This window comes from Carassius auratus, chromosome 3, assembly GCF_003368295.1.
Source record: "Carassius auratus strain Wakin chromosome 3, ASM336829v1, whole genome shotgun sequence".
NCBI lineage: Eukaryota > Metazoa > Chordata > Actinopteri > Cypriniformes > Cyprinidae > Carassius > Carassius auratus.
In genome coordinates this window covers 26,974,101-26,996,829 of record NC_039245.1, presented here as the reverse complement: position 1 = coordinate 26,996,829, position 22,729 = coordinate 26,974,101, and the positions used below count along the sequence as shown (strand labels likewise).

At 42.1% G+C, this 22,729-nt stretch overlaps 1 protein-coding gene across 2 annotated transcripts in view; it reads right to left on the bottom strand.

The window, feature by feature from the left end:
* LOC113053038 (NACHT, LRR and PYD domains-containing protein 3-like) overlaps positions 1 to 22,729 on the bottom strand; it is a 96,918-nt gene that overhangs the window by 32,521 nt on the left and 41,668 nt on the right. For both annotated transcript variants that reach the window (XM_026217655.1, XM_026217663.1), the window contains exon 5: positions 2,038 to 2,211. In XM_026217655.1, coding sequence (XP_026073440.1) covers positions 2,038 to 2,211 — 174 coding nt within the window. The remainder of the gene's footprint in view (positions 1 to 2,037; positions 2,212 to 22,729) is intronic.

The following is a 22,729-nucleotide window of genomic DNA, read 5'->3' as shown; positions in this document are numbered from 1 at the left end:
TGTTAGCGATGCATTATGTTAAGTTTGTTCCATGGAACAGTATAATGAATTGCTTTTCGAACTTGACTTAAACCAATCACCATTGCCTCATTGTTATAATTAAGCTATTTTAAAGGCTATTGTTTGATTTGGTTTATATACAGGGAGTGCAGAATTATTAGGCAAGTTGTATTTTTGAGGAATCATTTTATTATTGAACAACAACCATGTTCTCAATGATTCCAAAAACTCATTAATATCAAAGCTGAATATTTTTGGAAGTAGTTTTTAGTTTGTTTTTAGTTGTAGCTATTTTAGGAGGATATCTGTGTGTGCAGGTGACTTTTACTGTGCATAATTATTAGGCAACTTAACAAAAAACAAATATATACCCATTTCAATTATTTATTTTCAGCAGTGAAACCAATATAACATCTCAACATTCACAAATATACATTTCTGACATTCGAAAACAAAACAAAAACAAATCAGTGACCAATATAGCCACCTTTCTTTGCAAGGACACTCAAAAGCCTGCCATCCATGGATTCTGTCAGTGTTTTGATCTGTTCACCATCAACATTGCGTGCAGCAGCAACCACAGCCTCCTAGACACTGTTCAGAGAGGTGTACTGTTTTCCCTCCTTGTAAATCTCACATTTCATGATGGACCACAGGTTCTCTATGGGGTTCAAATCAGGTGAACAAGGAGGCCAAGTCATTAGTTTTTCTTCTTTTAGACCCTTTCTTGCCAGCCACGCTGTGGAGTACTTGGACGCATGTGATGGAGCACTGTCCTGCATGAAAATCATGTTTTTCTTGAAGGATGCAGACTTCTTCCTGTACCACTGCTTGAAGGTGTCTTCCAGAAACTGGCAATAGGACTGGGAGTTGAGCTTGACTCCATCCTCAACCCGAAAAGGCCCCACAAGCTCATCTTTGATGATAGCAGCCCAAACCAGTACTCCACCTCCACCTTGCTGGCGTCTGAGTCGGACTGGAGCTCTCTGCCCTTTACCGTTCCAGCCACGGGCCCATCAAGACTCACTCTCATTTCATCAGTCCATAAAACCTTAGAAAAATCAGTCTTGAGATATTTCTTTGCCCAGTCTTGACGTTTCAGCATGTGTGTCTTGTTCAGTGGTGGTCGTTTTTCAGCCTTTCTTACCTTGGCCATGTCTCTGAGTATTGCACACCTTGTGCTTTTGGGCACTCCAGTGATGTTGCAGCTCTGAAATATGGCAAAACTGGTGGCAAGTGGCATCTTGGCAGCTGTACGCTTGACTTTTCTCAGTTCACGGGCAGTTATTTTGCGCCTTGGTTTTTCCACACGCTTCTTGCTTCCCTGTTGGCTATTTTGAATGAAACGCTTGATTGTTCGATGATCACGCTTCAGAAGCTTGGCAATTTTAAGAGTGCTGCATCCCTCTGCAAGATATCTCACTATTTTTTACTTTTCGGAGCCTGTCAAGTCCTTCTTTTGACCCATTTTGCCAAAGGAAAGGAAGTTGCCTAATAATTATGCACACCTGATATAGGGTGTTGATGTCATTAAACCACACCCCTTCTCATTACTGAGATGCACATCACCTAATATGCTTAATTGGTAGTAGGCTTTCGAGCCTATACAGCTTAGAGTAAGACAACATGCATAAAGAGGATGATGTGGTCAAAATACTCATTTGCCTAATAATTCTGCACACAGTATATTTGTTTTCTTGTTTTAACCATCAATAGAAATTATAATTATCTGATTAATCAACAGAATAATCCACGAAAAACTCTGTTACCCCTAGATTTCTCCAAGGCAACAGCATTTGGTGGAACGGGCAGTGATATTGCTATAAAAAGAAATTGTGATTTTAAATTTAAATGAAGTAGAGAGCTGTGAGGGAGATGAGCAGGGGCCACGATTGTCAGGGGAGTCATCAAATGGTCTGCATCAAATACTTTCTGCATCTAGATAAGTGATATCAGCCTGTTGTACTTTAAAAATCCTCCAGATATGTATGTTTCCCAGAATGATCTGCACTGTGAGTTAAATACAACATTAAATACCTCAGTATGTTGAGTTGACAGTTTGGACTCTCCAGTCCAGCACACAGCAGCATCACTCCCGAATCCTTCAGGTCATTGTTACTCAGGTCCAGCTCTCTCAGGAGGGAGTTTGATGATTGTAAAACTGAAGCAACAACTTCACAGTGCTGATCAGAGAGATTACAGCCTGCCAAACTGAAAAATGTGACTGATTAAAAGGCATGCTGAGCCATATAACAAAATACATATTTTTTTTTGGCCAGAATATATTAGAAATATTTGCTAAATATATGTTGCAAACAAGGAAGCTCAATGAAACACATTTTTAAAGTTATGTTAAGTTTAGTTTTAACCTTCAAATACCAAAATATATTTTGAAATGTATTTCTGGGGCAAAAAAAATCATTTTCTTGGATTGAAATATATCAAGCTCAAAATATGTGTTTAAAAATGGTTTTAAAATATATTTCTATATTTAAAATATATATTTTCAAAAATATTCAAAATTGCCAAAAATATATTGATAGAAAATATATTTACATAAATATATTTCTGGTCATTTTGTATATTCTTTCAATATCTTTTTCCATAAACATATAAGTGAAAATATATATTTATGCAAGTTTATTTTGAAAAATTTTAAACTATCGGATGTGTATTATTAAATCGAGCAACCATGTTTGCGTAGCTGCATTGTGGCACGAAAACTCATAGCTGTGAAGATTGCGCGCACAGAGGAACGCAGTTGTCAGCGCTGTCCTGTGATTTATCACTAAAGTATCTTAGAATCTCAAAACTTATTATAGCATATTTTTCTACTTTTGAAGGAACTATGCTATTTACAACCCCCAGCTTCACAATAATATAGAGATGTATGACTAATTCACACAAGCAATCACTTGTACTGGTACTGTTTACCTTTAATCTTTATTTATCTCTTACACCGAGCAGTAATATGCAGGCTTGGGAGGGTTACTTTAAAAATGTATTCCGTTACAGTTACTAATTACTTCATAAAAAAAAGTATTCAGTAATGTAATCCAAGTACCACAATATGAAAGTAATGTAACTGATTACTTTTGGATTACTTCTGGATTACTTCAAGGTCAAATATTATTTTTTTTAAACAACAACATTTATTAATTAAGAATTTCACAGCCCTGAATTAATATATATGTAAAGGACTATACAGACATCTAGTGCATGGTATTGGTATTACAGATTATTTTGTTTTATTTTGAAGAAAATATAATAAGAAAGAATTTTAAGGAAATGTTTCTTCAACAGGAGAATAGAGAATAATTTTTTTTTTTTTCCCCAAGCAAATATAATAAGAACACAATTTTTTGACAATGGAAAATGTTTCTTCAAAAGGAAAAAAGAGAATACAAATATTTTTTTCTCTCTTTGCAAATATAAAACTAATTTTTAAAAGTGCAAATGCTTCTTTTGGTTGGACCTCGAATCCTTCGATGAAGAAAGTGTTTTCGTTGCTGGAAGGCACAGTTTGCACTGTACAACGTTGTTTGCATTTTCTTCTTTTTAAACAAAATAGCAGCGGAATTTCCATGAAATTAATGCGTTTTTGCCCGCGGGCAGCATATAATTTAGCAGCAGTGATTCAATCTGCGTCTGAGGAGATTGTAGACAGCTGTTATTTGCGCATGCACCAGTGGGTGGCACACGTGACTCGCGCGAGTCATTAATCAACCTGCGCTTAATATAGTGTTATTATGCCAAAATACTGATTTATTTAGTTTTAAATGAAACCATTGTAATCCTGAAAGTATTCCCCCTTTTTTCAAAATGTAACTATAATCTGATTGCTACGTTTTTTGATGTAACTGTAACGGATTACAGTAACTGGATTTTTGTATCCTGATTACGTAACGCTGTTACATGTATTCCGTTACTCCCCAACCCTGGTAATATGTAAGAAATGTTACGAACATAGATAAAATAACTGCTGATAGTGAGCTATGATCGCTCTTTCAATAGGAAAAAATATCCCACCTTTAATATTCGATTTCAACTGTCTGGCTGTGGCCAGTCTAAAAAGACGCTCAGGACAGTTGACAGAACGCTGCTGCGTGTCGACATGAAAGCGTATAATTTTCACGCGTTATTAAGCCTTGCCACTTGCAAATGTAACCATTCAAAAGACATTAAAAGCATTGAAACACAAGACACAGAAAAGCTGAACTGAGTAGCTGGTTACTCGCGCGCTGTGCTTTGTGAGCACGCAGAGAAAGAGCAGCATCTCACAGACAGAAACACTTAACCGACCTCTCATTTGCAAAGTTCTCCTTTAAGTTCCTCCTCTAAGCACTTCAACGAACAAAAACAAATCGCAGTTTAAACAAACAGAAAAGGATGTGTAAGAACCCACTTCACCCACTTCTGGTGTTCAGGGCTCATGCAGAGAGAGGTATCTCAAAACACTTGAACACCAAATTTTTCTGTTTTTGATCTTGTACCGGCAAATACATAAAAAATATGTGAAAATACCCGTCTTGGATAGTATGTTCAAAGAAACCGTCAGTTATGTCTTAAGTTTAAGTAGACAGTTGAGAAAAAAATCGTATGTGTATTATATTGGATGCATTCATTGTCTCTTAAAGTGACTGCGCCTAATAGGGCTTGGGCGTCGCGTTGCATTCTGGGATGTGGCGGGCATGTTGATGAACAAATAAACAGAACGAACATACAAATTAAACACTTTCAAACAGGGCCCACTGGTACAACCTGAACCGGGGCCCCACAAACCACAACTACGGCCCTGTTTACAGTACAAACCTTGTAAGTGAAGTATGAGGGCAAAAAAAAAACTAAACAGAAACAAAATAATTGTTCATTAATCGTAATCAAGGTAAAATGTTCAATTAATCGAGGTTTTGAATTTAGGCCATAATCGTCCAGCCCTAACTTAAATGTATAAATACATTTTCAAAAATAGATCATTTAAATGTATAAATATTTTGAAAAATACATTGTAAAAGAACCCCTTTTTTTACATAATTATTTTCCCAGTCATTTTAAACTGTATGCAAAACCCTAGTAAAATTACTGACAATATTTGTAAAATGAACAATTGAATCCAAAAAACTGGATTCAATCGTTTTGTCAATTTGTTGTCTTTCAATGAATATTGAAGTCCAAGTCCGAGTCCGAGTCCAAAAGGGGCCGAGTTCGACTCGAGTCCGAGTTCTTAAAGGCAGAGTCCGAGTCGAGTCCGCCCGAGTCCAGAAAGTTATTAAATTAAAAAAATATCATAATTTGGTATTGGAAATGTTTACATTCTATTAATACTTTAACCTTTCAACCCATTAAACCAATGGCAATATAAAAATTTAATAAAAAATACCACTGTTACATCTAGTCTTTGCTATTGAACATTTTTATTTTATGTCAACAGAACTAGTTTTCTATCAAAAAAGGTTTCAAAGGTTTTATTGTATTACAAGTGCATGAAAATACAAATGAACCTGTTTTATTATTGTATCACACTTTATTGTCCTCCAGTTAAAGCTGACAATTATTTTCAATTTCAATTATTTAATGCCTCTCCCCCACATTTCTTGTTGTCTTGGAGAACTTGCATCATAAAGTTGCACTGCTTGTTTTGTCAATTCCGGTCTTGCAAATCCTCCATTGCTGAGCTGTGCAGCATCTGTTGGTTGCTGCTGCTGTGTTTGGTACTTGGTTGCATCTGTTTTCGGATCACCAGTACACTGAACCGAAAACTGTTTCTTTCGGACGCGTCCGATTCGAGAACCGAGGAGCTGATGATACTGCGCATGTGTGATTCAGCGTGAAACCGACTGACTCACAGCGCGTTTGAACCGAACTGATTCTTTTGGTGATTGATTCTGAACTGATTCTGCGCTAATGTTATGAGCGCGGGTAAACCGAAGGCTTGAGTCAGGCGGCAAGGAAGTCGACCGGAAGTTGAAGTCGGCCGCGTGCAGCCATCTTGTAACAGAACTTCACTTGCCTTAGCATCCCATTGACTCCCATTCATTTTGGCGTCACTTTGACAGCGAATAACTTTACATCTGAGGCGTTTAAAGACTCCATTTGTCCATTATTTATTTCTAAAGATACACGACAATGTATAAAGGGCTCCATTACCTTCTATGTTACATTATGGCCCCGTAGAAAAAGTTTTTGTAAAAATAGGCTAACGATTGCGTCATAACCACTCGACTCTCTGTCGCACAGTAGAGAAATTACCGTACAGACAGGAGGAGAAGCTCGCAGGCAATTAACTTAATATGGCGTACTGGCATTACATTTTAAAATACTATACAAAATATCTAATCAGGATACTTACTCCTGCTCACTCAAGCCAAAGAACTCCCCGCTCAAGCTCGCCGTCTCTGCAAGATTAACGATGGCAGTTTGCACGCACAGCTACTAGAAGATTTACATCTGTCAGACAGGTTGCTGACATCATCAAGCTTAGTTTGAGTCTGTGCGTCAAAAACGGAAGTGCTAAAAATAGCTAAAAATGGGCTTCACTTGTCTCAATTGAGTTCCAATGGGGTCGCTGTGTCCATTTCTTTTACTGTCTATGGCTTGAATGAAGGGCAATCTGGCGAAACGTAAGTTAATTTAATAACAAAATATATTGCAATGGATTATGTATAGTAAGTGGATCATTGTTTCTGCGCTGATGACACCCACTTTATTTACTTTATATCTTCAAGACTTAAAGCCTCGTATGCACATTATTGCTGTTACATTTACAAATATACAATGCTGTTATATTTGGGTTCATTGTTGCAAAACTTAATTATAAAATTTTCATGATTATGAGGTTTTTAACTGACTGAAGTTATGATTACTGACTTTATATATTTGAATGTTTGATAGACTTGACGCCACTACGTCATTGCCAATGACATCATTACTTTGAGCGTAAAATAACCGGTGAACCATTTTTTTCAACCGGTTTATTGAATTGAACCATCTGAAAGAATCGGTTCGCGGAAAAGAATCGAACTTCCCAACACTAATCCACATTGTTATCCAGTGAGTGATGTGTGTGTTTCGTCTGCAAGCATAAGATGATATGCTACTGCTGCCTGCCGGTGTGGTGCAGTAAAATGACAGAAAGGGAGACATTAATTAATTTCTCATCTCAATGTTATGCTGGTTTTATTGTTACACATGATGCGTACTCGACTGTACTCGCAATATTTTCAGAGTCCAAAATGTTCAAGTCCGTGTCAAGTCCGAGTACAAATTCACCCGAGTGCGTGACAAGTCCGAGTTCATTCAAAATTGGACTTGAGTCCAAGTTCGAGTACCCCAACTTTAATGTCCCCCACGTCATCTTGTGCTCAGTGTGAATCTGCTCTCATCAGTGAAGAGAATGAAATGCTAGTGGCAGACCTACAAATTCTGGTGTTCTCTGGCAAATGCCAATTGAGCTGCATGGTGCAAAGCTGTGTGCAGAGGTCCCACTACAGGACATGAGGCCCTTATGCCACTCTTATTAAGTCTGCTTCAGACAGTTTGGTCCAAAACATGCACACCTATAGCCTGCTGAAGGTCATTCTGTAGGGCTCTAGCAGTGCTTATCCTATTCCTCCCCGTACAAAGGAGCAGATACTAGTCCTGCTGCTGGATTGTTGCCCTTTTACATCCTTGTACAGCTCTCCTGATGAAACGGCCTCATGTAACATTAGAGCAAATTAGTGTAATAAAAAGTGTATTTAGGTATCTGTGAGGATTTCCAGTCAGGATTTAGACCGTATCATAATACTAAAACTCCTCTCCTTAGAGTTACAAATGACCTGCTCTTATCACCTGATCATGGTTGTATCTCTCTATTAGTGGCATTGGATCTTAGCGCTGCATTCAACACTATTGACCACAAAATTCTTTTGCATAGACTAAAAAATTTGTTCGAATTAATAGAAGTGTATTAGCATGGTTTAAATCATACTTATATGACCACCATCAATTCTTAGAAGTGAATGAAGAGGTATCATATAGATCATAATACAGTATGGCTCAAGGCTCAGTACTAGGGTTGTTACTCTTCACACTTTACATGTGCAGCAGCTAGAGTTCTTACTAGAACAAGGAAGTATGACCATATTAGCCCTATTCTGTCAACACTGCACTGGCTCCAGAGATGTATAGTAACGAAGTAGAACTACTTCACTACTGTACTTAAGTACTAAAAGGCGGTATCTGTACTTTACTAGAGTATTATTTTTTTCTCCTACTTCCACTTTTACTTCGGTACATATTTTCGCTGAGTTTAATACTTTTACTCCGATATTTTTTTTATGTGCTGCATCGTTACTCGTTACAATTATAATAATGTTACGAATCATTCCATTAAAAACCACTGCCAGAACTGTAGATGGCAGGTTTGATGAAGCTGGCACATCATTGAGCGAATCAAGCGAGACTGCGCGTGCTGACTGAACTGCTGTGAAGAGAGAGATGAACACCGAGCCGAGCCAGATAATGACTCGTTCACGAGTCAAGAACAGGTTGCATCGGTTCTCGGATGACCAGTAACGTTAGTTCTTTCTGACAGTTCGATTCAATAAACCAGTTGAAGAAAACAGTTCACCGATTCTTTTGCGCTCGATGCAATGGCGTCATTGGCGTTGACTGCACATGGGCTCATAACATTAACACAGAATCAGTTCAGAATCAATCACCAAAAGAATCAGTTCGGTTCCAGACGCTCTGCGTGTCGGTTTGCTTCACGCTAAATCACACATGCGCAGTATCATCAGCTCATCAGTTCACGAATCAGACGCGTCTGACAGAAACGGTTCTTGACTCGTGAACGAGTCATTATCTGGCTCGGCTCGGTGTTCATCTTCAGTTCTCTCTTCACATCAGTTCAGTCAGTGTACTGTTTGAGTCAATGAATTACTCCGGGATATTGGTTTGTTTTAACTCAGAGGGAGTGTCAGACACATTAAACAAGTTAACAGCTTAATTCATCTGTGGATTAATGCGTATTAGAGACGCGAACTGTTTAAAACGATTCAGTTCGATTTGGTGGACTGTTTAAAAAAGATCCGGTTACATCGAATGATTAGTTCGCGAACCAGATATCACAAACTGCTTTGTTTTTAACTGTCTTACAACAGACACAGAAGAGAAGACAATGCTGAATAAAGTCATAGTTTTTGCTATTTTTGGACCAAAATGTATTTTCGATGCTTCAAAAAATTCTAAATGACCCTCTGATGTCTTACGGGTTTGAAACGACATGAGGGTAAGTTATTAATGACATCATTTTGCAAATTGGGCTAACTAACCCTAGTAACCGTTTTTTGTTTACAAGAAGTTACAGTCAAAGGAATTGTGATTGTCCTTTAGGTTAATCATTTGAAATAGTAAAAACAATATGTTCAAACTTTTGACTACTTTCTTTAATAGCTGCATAACACAATACTTCTACTTTTACTTTCAGTACTTGAGTAGTAAATTTTAAAATAGACTACTTGCAATACTTAAGTACAAAAAATGTTGAATACTTTAGTACTTCTACCTAAGTGTGGTGCTTAAAGAGCACTTCTACTTCTACTCAAGTCACTTTTTTGATAGAGCACTTGTACTTTTACTCAAGTATGGTTCTCTAGTACTTTATACATCTCTGACTGGCTCCCTATTAAACATTTTATAGATTTTAAAATATTGCTTATTACTAATAAAGCCATGAATTGTTTAGCACCTCAGTATTTGAACAAGCTCTTGTTACATTATACTCCTCTACGTCCGCTACGTTCTCAAAACTCAGGCAATTTTATAATAACTTTTGTATAAAAGTCAATTGTGGGTGGCAGATCCTTTTCCTATTTAGCGCCTAAACTCTGGAATAACTTACAGTATTGTTCAAAATAATAGCAGTACAATGTGACTAACCAGAATAATCAAGGTTTTTCGTATATTTTTTTATTGCTACGTGGCAAACAAGTTACCAGTAGGTTCAGTAGATTCTCAGAAAACAAATGAGACCCAGCATTCATGATATGCACGCTCTTAAGGCTGTGCAATTGGGCAATTAGTTGAATTAGTTGAAAGGGGTGTGTTCAAAAAAATAGCAGTGTGGCATTCAATCACTGAGGTCATCAATTTTGTGAAGAAACAGGTGTGAATCAGGTGGCCCCTATTTAAGGATGAAGCCAACACTTGTTGAACATGCATTTGAAAGCTGAGGAAAATGGGTCGTTCAAGACATTGTTCAGAAGAACAGCGTACTTTGATTAAAAAGTTGATTAGAGAGGGGAAAACCTATAAAGAGGTGCAAAAAATGATAGGCTGTTCAGCTAAAATGATCTCCAATGCCTTAAAATGGAGAGCAAAACCAGAGAGACGTGGAAGAAAACGGAAGACAACCATCAAAATGGATAGAAGAATAACCAGAATGGCAAAGGCTCAGCCAATGATCACCTCCAGGATGATCAAAGACAGTCTGGAGTTACCTGTAAGTACTGTGACAGTTAGAAGACGTCTGTGTGAAGCTAATCTATATTCCAAAAATCCCCCGCAAAGCACCCTCTGTTAAAAAAAAGGCATGTGCAGAAGAGGTTACAATTTGCCAAAGAACACATCAACTGGCCTAAAGAGAAATGGAGGAACATTTTGTGGACTGATGAGAGTAAAATTGTTCTTTTTGGGTCCAAGGGCCACAGGCAGTTTGTGAGACGACCCCCAAACTCTGAATTCAAGCCACAGTACACAGTGAAGACAGTGAAGCATGGAGGTGCAAGCATCATGATATGGGCATGTTTCTCCTACTATGGTGTTGGGCCTATTTATCGCATACCAGGGATCATGGATCAGTTTGCATATGTTAAAATACTTGAAGAGGTCATGTTGCCCTATGCTGAAGAGGACATGCCCTTGAAATGGTTGTTTCAACAAGACAATGACCCAAAACACACTAGTAAACGGGCAAAGTCTTGGTTCCAAACCAACAAAATTAATGTTATGGAGTGGCCAGCCCAATCTCCAGACCTTAATCCAATTGAAAACTTGTGGGGTGATATCAAAAATGCTGTTTCTGAAGCAAAACCAAGAAATGTGAATGAATTGTGGAATGTTGTTAAAGAATCATGGAGTGGAATAACAGCTGAGAGGTGCCACAAGTTGGTTGACTCCATGCCACACAGATGTCAAGCAGTTTTAAAAAACTGTGGTCATACAACTAAATATTAGTTTAGTGATTCACGGGATTGCTAAATCCCAGAAAAAAAAAAATGTTTGTACAAAATAGTTTTGAGTTTGTACAGTCAAAGGTAGACACTGCTATTTTTTTGAACACACCCCTTTCAACTAATTGCCCAATTGCACAGCCTTAAGAGCGTGCATATCATGAATGCTGGGTCTTGTTTGTTTTCTGACAATCTACTGAACCTACTGGTAACTTGTTTGCCACGTAGCAATAAAAAATATACTAAAAACCTTGATTATTCTGGTTAGTCACATTGTACTGCTATTATTTTGAACAATACTGTACCTAACATTGTTCAGGAGGCAGACAAACTCTTGCAGTTTAAATCTAGATTAAAGACCCATCTCTTTAACCTGGCTTACACATAACACACTAATACGTTTATAATATCCAAATCTGTTGAAGGATTTTTAGGCTGCATTAATTAGGTAGACCGGAACCAGGGAACACTTCCCATAACACCCTATGTACTTGCTACATCATTAGAAGAATGGCATCTACGCTAATATTAGTCTTTTCTCTCTTATTCCGAGGTCACCGTAGCCACCAGATCCAGTCTGTATCCAGATCAGAGGGTCACTGCAGTCACCCGGATCCAGTACATATCCAGACCAGATGGTGGATCTGCACCTAGAAAGGACCTCTACATCACTGAATGTCAGCGGAGACAAGGAAAACTAGATAAGCCCCAGATCCCCTGTAAAGACCTTTTCTCAGACAACCACCGGGACAAGACTGCCTTTGCTGCAGCCTGGAATTGAACTGCTGGTTTTGTCTGGCCAGAGGAGAACTGGCCCCCCGAGTGAGCCTGGTTTCTCCTTAGGTTTTTTCTCCATTCTGTCAATGATGCAGTTTTGGTTACTTGGCACAGTCACCTCTAGCTTGCTTAGTTGGGGACACTTCATTTACAGTGACATCATTGACTTGATTGCTAATGATTGCACATATACTATTTAAACTGAGCTGAGGGATTTTATTTTCCCATCTAATTTGCATATTATGACGTCATATGGGGGTGGCCATCTTGAATTATAGAATTTTCATGAAAAGTCACATGTTTAAATAATAAAATGCAGCACTTCTTTCCCCAAAAAAATGTCCCTCACCTTCTGTGTGCTATATTGCACAATACTGAATGCTTAGGTAAATAGTAAGTAGTAAACAAATTGTGTAAATCATTACTAATATATGGTAGAAACAAACCGAATGCATGTAGCGGTTGGGATTTTCAATTTACTACATAACAGAAGGCACTCTGATTCCATGTATGGGGCACATATATTTTATTCATATGACACACAAATACAAGTAGACAAGACCTGTTTAGTTCAAAAGCTATGCCCCGTGTCACATCGCCTCTGCTTCTGCTATGAGCAGCGCGGCCAGATCTGCCTAGCGCACGCGGCGAGTGTGCACAGCTCGGACTACGGTCATTGTCATTGCAACTCTCCACCTTGCATCCTAACTGTTCTATGAATACTTCGACCTTGTCTAACATACCCAGAGGCATTAGACAAAGTCTCCACTACAATACTATCGCCGCGATTGTGGAGAGGTGTGGTCAGAAGACAAATATACATGTCTAGCGCGGTAAAAATCTCCCGCCTCGTCCCCGCAACAATAACACGCCTGCTAATTTTGCGATGAACACTCTGAACCAAGCAAACATTGTTCACACCTCTGACATTTGGCAAAGGACCATTTACATTGGGCAAAGGATTCACCGTTTGTGCTTGGTGTAGGGCTATACTTTCATTTTCAGTATCACTGTCACCTTCTGAATGCAGATATTCCCCTTCAGAATCAGTGTCCACGAATAGAAGTCCCAACACCTCATTGCGGCTTTATTGAAGCTTTATTGATGCCATTAGATAATAATAATAATGATAATAATAATAATCTAATGCCAATATACTTGCTGACGTTGACAATATTGGTCAGATAAAATGGCTAACTCTCACACTAGCTCCGCTTCGCACTGATTCAATGGGCTCTAGCTCGAAGATTTTGTATAGAAGCATGACGTTTTTTTGAGTCAGAGATTAAGTATTACATGTCTGCTATCTGGTGCAGGGGAGGTTACATGAAATTTGACACCCTATTTGACAAAATCGGCCGTTTTATTCAGTGCCGCTGTCACACCCTCAGCTCGTTCCCTCAGCCCCAGTCACCATTGCCAGTCACCATCCACTCAATCTCCCATGCACCGCCCACGTGAACCGTCACCTGAATACTAATTACCTGCACCTGCACCAGCAATCACCACACCTTTAAATACTCACCTCACTCACTCACTCACCGGCTGGAATCAAGATTACATGGACTCTCTTAGTGGATCTTCTGCCTGCTCCTTGTGGACCGTATAGTGACTCTGTGGAGATTCAGACACAGCGATTAAGGGAAGTGACTCTTTGTTGTCTGGCCTAGCTTTGTGCTTGAACTCACCTATTGATCAGTGCTTGAAGATTCACCGTCTGTGACCACACTTACCTGCTCTGTTAAAGTCCTATGTTAATAAAGCTTCACGAAAATACTTACCCGTCTTCTCCTCTCCTTGTGTGGATGTGACAGGATTCCAGCCCGTAAAAACAGAACTTCATATCTCCCATGGATGTTAACGCTGCAGCTCAGGGAGCGGCTCCGGACCTGTTCACCGAAATGGTGACTGCCCTCCGCCAAGTACTCCAGTCAGTTTCACCACCCACCGAAACTGGTGCTTCCGCCACCAACAGCACGCCCCTTGCACGTCCCACGTGCTATACGGGTGAACCGAGCGGCTGCAGTGGGTTTATTCTGCAGTGCTCACTGTTCGTCAACGCAAATACCAGTAAATTCCCCAATGAGGCCACCAAAGTCGCCTTTGTGATCTCTCTTCTCACCGGACGAGCACTACAATGGGCAGAGGCTCTTTGGAACTCCCAAAGTCCAGTTCTATCCTCCTTCGACGCCTTCGTCACCCACCTCCAGGAAGTGTTCGGGGTGGCACTAACTCCTCTTTCAACCCATGATGAACTCTTAAATCTCCGCCAGGGAGCCGCTGGAATACACGACTACACTCTCCGTTTCCGGACATTAGCCGCCACCAGTGGTTGGAACCAAACTGCCCTACTAGCTGCATACCGTAAAGGTTTAAAACCCCAGATCAGAAAGCAAATGGTCATTTACGACGATAATGTCAGTCTAGAGACATTTATTAGAAAAACTATAAATGTTGCTCAGCACCTCTCGGCTTGTGCCTCCCCGGCTTCATATACCATCTCTCCATCGGCCAGAACGCCCTCGCCCCAACGAGACCAGGAGGAACCCATGATCACCGACACCTACCGCCTAGATGCCTCTGAACGGAGACGCCGCATCCAGGAGCCGCTGTGTTTGTACTGTGGCGAGGCCACTCACCTGATCCACGCCTGCCCGGTCCGTCCGCCTCGCCCAATGGTGAGTACAGTTTCAATTACCCCATCTGTATCTCACATACCTCATATCAAAGCCCAGATAACAATTAACTCACGTAATCTTTCCATCCATGTCCTGGTGGATTCCGGAGCCGCAAGCAACTTCATCTCATCTCACTTTGTAACCAAGCACCGTATACCCATCATCCAGAATGAGACCACTTACCGTATCACTACCATCCAGGGATCACCATTAGGCGGTGGCAAAATAACTAGAAGGACACACGAGCTACAACTCGTTCTGCCCCACGGACACCGGGAACAACTGGCCCTCCTCGTACTTCCTCGCGCTACCGTTGACGTCGTCCTGGGTAGGCCGTGGCTGGCCCAACATAACCCACAAATCAACTGGAGCACAGGGGAAATTCAGGCATGGGACCCGGGATGCCAGAGTCACATTCACCGTTCACCAGTCCAGAGTTCACAGTCTGCGCCACCGCACCTTCAATTGCACTCCACCTCCATAGGAAGACCTGCCCTTTACTCCTCCTACTCCGATGTGTTCAGCAAGGAACAAGCCACCCGATTACCGCCACATCGGCCCTGGGACTGTTGTATCGACCTGCTGCCAGGTGCCAAGCTACCACATGGGAAAATATATCCGCTCTCCCGTCCTGAGCAGGTGGCGATGGAGGAATACATCCAGGAGGCTCTCGATCAGGGGTTCATCAGACCATACACATCTCCAGCTGCATCCAGTTTCTTCTTCGTCCCCAAAAAGGATGGCGGACTTCGACCATGCATCGACTATCGGGTGCTAAATGACGCCACCGTCAAGTTCGCCTACCCGTTACCACTCGTTCCGGCGGCTCTGGAGGAACTGCGCGAAGCCAAGGTGTTCACCAAACTCGACCTCCGCAGTGCCTACAATCTGATCCGTATCCGAGAGGGAGACGAGTGGAAGACTGCCTTCATCACCCCTGCCGGGCACTACGAATATCAGGTTATGCCCTATGGGCTTGCTAACAGTCCATCCATCTTCCAGAGTTTCATGAACGAAATATTCCGTGATTATCTCCACCAATTCGTCATTGTCTACATAGACGATATCCTGATCTACTCCCGGAACATAGAAGAACACCAAACCCATGTCCGCCACGTCTTACAACGACTCCGAGACCACCACCTCTACCTAAAAGCTGAGAAGTGTGAGTTTCACTGCACTACCGTCTCCTTCCTCGGATACGTGATCTCTGCGGAGGGAGTTCAGATGGAGTCAGCCAAGGTAGATGCTGTGGCCAACTGGGCGGAGCCCACAACGGTGAAAGAACTCCAGCGTTTCCTTGGCTTTGCCAATTTCTACCGGCGCTTTATCAAGAACTACAGCCTGCACTCGGCTCCTCTAACATCCCTCCTAAAAGGAGGTCAGCGCCAGCTGCGCTGGACACCCCAAGCTCGAGAGGCCTTCAGCCATCTTAAACACCTCTTCACCTCAGCACCCATTCTTCGACATCCTGACCCGTCCAAACCTTTCGTCGTAGAGGTTGATGCGGCCAATCACGGCATAGGAGCCGTGTTATCCCAAAGGTCTGGTGAACCTTGCTCACTCCATCCGTGTGCGTACTTCTCTAAGAAACTCTCTCCTGCCGAATGCAATTATGGAATCGGAGACCGTGAGTTGTTGGCCATTAAACTCGCCCTTGAGGAGTGGCGGCACTGGCTAGAGGGAGCTCAGTTTCCATTCACTGTTGTCACCGACCACAAAAATCTCCAATATCTGCAGAACGCCAAAAGACTCAATGCTCGTCAGGCTCGTTGGTCACTCTTCTTTGCTCGCTTTAATTTTCAGATCACGTATCAGCCCGGTCACAAGAACACTAAAGCAGATGCCCTGTCCCGTATGTACTCACCAGAACCAGACACCAACAAGCCTGATTCAATTCTACCACCCTCCGTCTTCCTCGCGCCCATCCTCTGGCAGATCGACGAGGAAATTCGAGCCGCCACCCTCGAGGAGCCTGCACCTCCGGAGGTTCCCACGGGTCTTATGTACGTGCCCACAAACCAGCGACTCCCTCTACTGGAAAGTGCGCACACGTCACCTGGCTCAGGACATCCTGGCAGCAGGCGAACCCTCTCGCTCATCCAGCAGAAGTACTGGTGGCCAAACATGGTTCGTGACATTACCCGGTACATCCTCGGATGCTCGGTCTGCGCCGTTACCACCACACCTCGTCAACTTCCCATGGGTAAATTACAACCACTGCCCATTCCTCGCCGACCCTGGACCCATCTAGGGGTGGATTTCGCCACTGACCTTCCCCCCTCACGGGGGTACACTACCATTCTAGTTGTTGTAGATCGTTTTTCTAAATTCTGCAAACTAATCCCTTTAAAAGGTCTTCCCACAGCGTTCGAGACCGCCGAAGCCCTCTTCACCAACGTGTTCCGGAATTATGGCACTCCAGAAGACATTGTATCGGACAGAGGTCCTCAGTTTATCTCCAGGGTCTGGCGAGCGTTCTTCCAACTCCTCGGAACATCCGTCAGTCTATCTTCTGGATATCATCCTCAGACCAACGGCCAGACCGAGCGGAAGATTCAAGAAATCTCAGGGTACCTCCGTACTTACTGCTCCCAACACCAGGATACCTGGAGCCAGTATCTGCCGTGGGCTGAGTATGCCCAAAACTCCCTTCGCCAAACCACTACAGGCTTAACCCCTTTTCAATGTGTTTTAGGCTATCAACCACCGCTGTTTCCCTGGTCAGGAGAAGTCTCTGAGGTGCCCGCGGTAGATCCCTGGTTCCAGGAGAGCGAGAGGGTGTGGGACTCAGCTCACATCCATCTCCAACGGGCAGTTCGGAGGCATACAGAGACCGCTAACCAACGCAGATCGCCTAATCCCGTCTATCTGCCTGGAGACAAGGTTTGGCTCTCCACTCGGGATATCCGCCTCCGACTGCCCTGCAAAAAGCTGAGTCCCCGCTACATAGGGCCGTTCACCATCCATTCCCAGATAAATCCCGTCACCTACCGCCTGGACCTACCACCACGCTACCGGATTTCACCCACGTTTCACGTCTCACTGCTAAAACGTCACACTGATCCAGTTTCTCCTTCCTCCACAGAACCAGAACCGCCTCCCCCTCCAAACCAACCCGAGATCCTCGGAGACAACATCTACCAGGTCCAAGAGATCCTCGACTCCCGGCGGCGGAGCGGCCACCTGGAATACCTCATAGATTGGGAGGGGTTCGGTCCCGAAGAGAGGTCGTGGGTACCACGCAATGACATCCTGGATCCGGCTCTCCTCGAAGATTTCCACCGACAAAGCCCGGCTCCCAGAGGTCGTGGTCGTCCCCGTCACCGCTCTAGGATGCCTGGAGTCACCCGTGGGGGGGGGGTAGTGTCACACCCTCAGCTCGTTCCCTCAGCCCCAGTCACCATTGCCAGTCACCATCCACTCAATCTCCCATGCACCGCCCACGTGAACCGTCACCTGAATACTAATTACCTGCACCTGCACCAGCAATCACCACACCTTTAAATACTCACCTCACTCACTCACTCACCGGCTGGAATCAAGATTACATGGACTCTCTTAGTGGATCTTCTGCCTGCTCCTTGTGGACCGTATAGTGACTCTGTGGAGATTCAGACACAGCGATTAAGGGAAGTGACTCTTTGTTGTCTGGCCTAGCTTTGTGCTTGAACTCACCTATTGATCAGTGCTTGAAGATTCACCGTCTGTGACCACACTTACCTGCATAGTGCGAACTACGGGGGAGCTAGGGGGAGCTCGGCTCCCCTTAATAAGACATGGGCTCCCCTGAAAACGAGAAATCTGAAATTTTGGGGGGTCTCAAAAAATACTGACAATGTGAATATTTTTAAGTGCAATTTCAGTTTTGTAATGTGATTATGATGGCAAAAATATTATTCATTCATGTATGACGGCGATTAAAACCTAATTAACTTCAATAAAGATTAAAGACGTCACAGCATCAAGGTGTGGGGGTGCTGCGCTGCAAATTCCATGTTAGTATGTCATAGGTTCATAGAAAAAAATAAACGTTGGAGGCCATTTATCGTGCGCAAAGTCCTTCCATTATGCAGTAATAGCATCATAGCCAGGGCAAAAAGAAAACAAGGTAGTTCAATTAATTTTGGTATTATTAAGAAATTGTGTAGTGATAACGCACGACTGATTCACCTGCTGCAAGCACTGGTAAACCTCAAGCCAAGCCCACTGTGAAAACGCATGAAGCTGAAGAAAAGTAATCTCTGGGATCCTAACCCCTCTTGCTTCGAGTCCTCTCTCGCGTTAAACTGGAACAGCCAGCAGTGGAGAGACTGGAAGAGCCAATATACATGGCTGTGTGTTAAGGATGGAAGCTTGGGGTGTATCACTTTGTAACGCGTTGTGTCAGGAGGGGGAAAAAATATGGATAGCTCACAAAGTTATTAGGCCAGACAAAACTCACGGAGGCGATTGACATTTAACAACGACTCGTTTTATTTCTCCAATCGAACTCGGGCAATTGTCTGTTCCACCGTCCACAGCGTAACCAAAACAAAACAAACAAGATTAAAACAAAATGATTTCCAAACAGAGATTACCCGCATACATGGGGGATTCGAGTCGCGCGTGTATACATTATCATACAGAGTGCATACCGTTTTACAGGGAGCGCGCAGCTCTTAAAGGGGCCACATTTTTTTCCACTCGTTACAACTTGTAAGGACGCAAAAAACCTTCTTCTGTCTGAAAAGGTACCTGGCACGCACTTGTCTGAGGAGTGGATTAATGATTAATGCTCAGAACCAGTCGCGAAAAATTATATATAAATACAGGGACAGCATTGCACACAAGATGGACATTGAAGTGGCATTGACTAAGCAAAAGGCGATTCTGGCAAATAAAGTAATTGAGGTGAATTCTAAATTAACGGAGGAGAGCGCAACATCATTCAAGGCTGTCTTCCTGACCTATCAATTTGTGTCGATAAAGTATAATAGTGCATATTGTAGCTGTTATGTATCTTTGTAAGTCATTATATGTCCTTTTTTGAGGCACTAGTGTCGATAATGTATAATAGTGCATACACTTGTAGCTGTTGTAAGTCCTTATTTGAGGCATGCGCATGTGCACGACCTCTACCCACCCCCCCCCCCCAAAAAAAAAGAAGTGGGCTCCCCCAAAGGACACGGTATAGTTCGAACACTGCTTACCTGCTCTGTTAAAGTCCTATGTTAATAAAGCTTCACGAAAATACTTACCCGTCTTCTCCTCTCCTTGTGTGGATGTGACAGCCGCATCTTGTCGAGTAAACTCGACCGTGGCACCAAGAGGGTTAACTGTTAGCAAACAGTATTTTTACTTATTATAAATTTTACCGAAAACGTAAAGATATGTTAGCATTTCCATATTTTGATATTATAAGGGAAGGGATGCAGGCAGCTGCTTTCATTACCAATGCTTAAAAACATCCCAAGCTAATGTTTGATGCACAGAATTTATTGTTTGGTTTTCCTAACCCCCATTTGGTAAATAGATCATGGTGGAATAGTATAGCATGCTATTTGCTATGCCACTTTCATCTAGGGCTGTAGCTATTGAATATTTTAGTAATCGAGTATTCTACCAAAAATTCCATTGATTAATTGAGTAATCGGATAAAATGTGTTTTTGCTTAATTAAATTGCAATATTAATTATGCAAGAGAAAATAACACTTCTGGGTCTCTTAAAATGAACAACTAAGTTTCCTTTTTTAGAAATTTTTTTTTTTACTTGTCTAAAACAGGACTTTTATTTTGACGGGTTGACGTAACTTTATAGCTCTGTGTATGTGATGTGACTCTAGTTTTACTCGAATCAAACGGTCAAATGCTCATGAAGTGACCGTCAGAGCAGTTCTGGAGATGTTGTTAATGTTTTCTAGTCTTATTTAGTGAGACAGCAGACGCTGAAAAAACTGTTCGTAACGCGCGCTTCCGTGTGTTTAATGAATGAAGACGCGCTTCTGCTTCATTCACTGACAGAGACACGCAGAACATGCAGGATTCATATTTAAACAGACTGTTCCGGATTAATATTTACAGATATTAGTCCATATTGTGATTTGATGTAAGTGCAATGACCTATTTTTAATTAATTAATAAAAAAATTGGCAAATTACGTGTCATTCTGCGTTAAACTGTAAATTCCGTTTTTATGACTGGATTCTGCGATTCCCTCCGCGTTTTCTGCATCGTGGAAATTATAGGGCCCTAGTTGTGGTGTACTAGCTTTATCTTGCAATGGACAAACGCCACGACGTTCTCTTTACGTTTGCCCGCGCCCTCAAATCAAAACACTGCTGACTCCTTGCAGTATGCGTCTTCCTTATCCCGTTAAAAAACATATTACAGTAGCCATATTTCTTCCGTTCAGAAAAAAAGTAGAGATCACGTGGTTGGCTGGCTGCTGTCATCGACTACTGAGAGGGGCCCCCTTGAGGGGGATCCCGATAACAGAATCGTTACAAGTTACTGCATTGACGATCAAAGGGGCGCTCCCACAGTGTCGTTGCATTTTATTCTTAACCAGTCATTGTCTTGGGGCCCCAGGCCATCTCGGGGCCACAAGCAATTGCTTGGTTTGCCTGCCTTGTCGCGACGGGCCTGCATAAAATTAACTCGTGTCAAAAGCATTTCATGGCATTTTCATTGTGGTTTAAATATTTTTTTTTAATAGTTGAACCCCTAAAATACTAATAATAACCATATATGAACCTAACGTCTGTAGTGTAAAAAAGTTTGGAGACCCCTGCTCTAGCAGACACAATGGTGGATGTTGCCAGCATGACCGGTGTCTAAAGCACATGGGAATCAATGGCAATCCTGTCGGTCCACGTGGCCTGTGACATCATAGGCGGATCCCCGGAAGCACAAAAGGGCACCTATTGAATATGTCACCAACTTATATACACAACACCACTGAAGAGGCTAAACTATAAAGACTCTGGGGAAGCTCAAAGAGATTGCTACTTAAATCAAGGTGATTAGATGCTGAATTACCGTATTTTCCAGACTATAAGTCACACTTTTTTTTATAGTTTGGATGGTCCTGTGACTTATAGTCAGGTGAGACTTATTTGTCAAAATTAATTTGACATGAATCAAGAGAAATGAACCAAGAGAAAACATTACCAATCTACAGCCGCGAGAGGGCTCTCTATGCTGCTCAGTGCTCCTGTAGTCTACCAATGAAAACATAGAGTGCCCTCTCACGGCTGTAGACGATAATGTTTTCTCTTGGTTCTTGGTTCTAAATAAATGCGACTTACAGTCCAGTGCGACTTATATACTTTTTTTTCCTTGTCATGACGTATTTTTGGACTGATGCGACTTATACTCAGGTGTGACGTATAGTCCGAAAAATACGGTAGAACACAGCAATCTTTAGATAGCTATATCCTAAGGGTCTTATGGAGACTCGTAGACCAAGAATGAACAGAACAAAAAGCTAGTCAAGATAGTCAGGTAAAATCTTTCTGCAAAGCTGCCCAGACCAAAAAGAGTGGGTTATCTTCTTATACCCCTAGCAGGGGAGATAGCACTGTCTAAACAAGGGCTCAAGGAGACCACTACTTAAAGACTCTAAGAAGGGGAGCAGTCACTGAGCTAGCACATAGATAACCTCAGATAGCTATGTACCTAGGAAGGGGCTACCAAAAGGGGGGCCGACCGAAACTACCCAGACCACAGAGAGTGGGCTGTCTTATTACAACCCAAGGAGAGGAGACAGCACTGTCTAGTAGGGATGTCCAATTTGGGGAGAATATCTAATTGCAATTTTTTGAAAGATACTGCGATTACAATTTGATTTGTGATTTAAATTTTGCAAAGTCAATCTTTTTACTAATATAGTTTACTATTGTCAATAGTGTGCAGCACAGTATGGGTACCATAAATAATATAAATCAATCACAGTCGAGATCCAGATCAATGTCGAGATCCAGCTGTGAGATCAATGTCGAGATCCAGCGGTGTGGGTCTTCATTCCCGTTCCCCAGCCAGTATGGTGAAGCGGAAGGCAAGATTCATAAAATTAACCA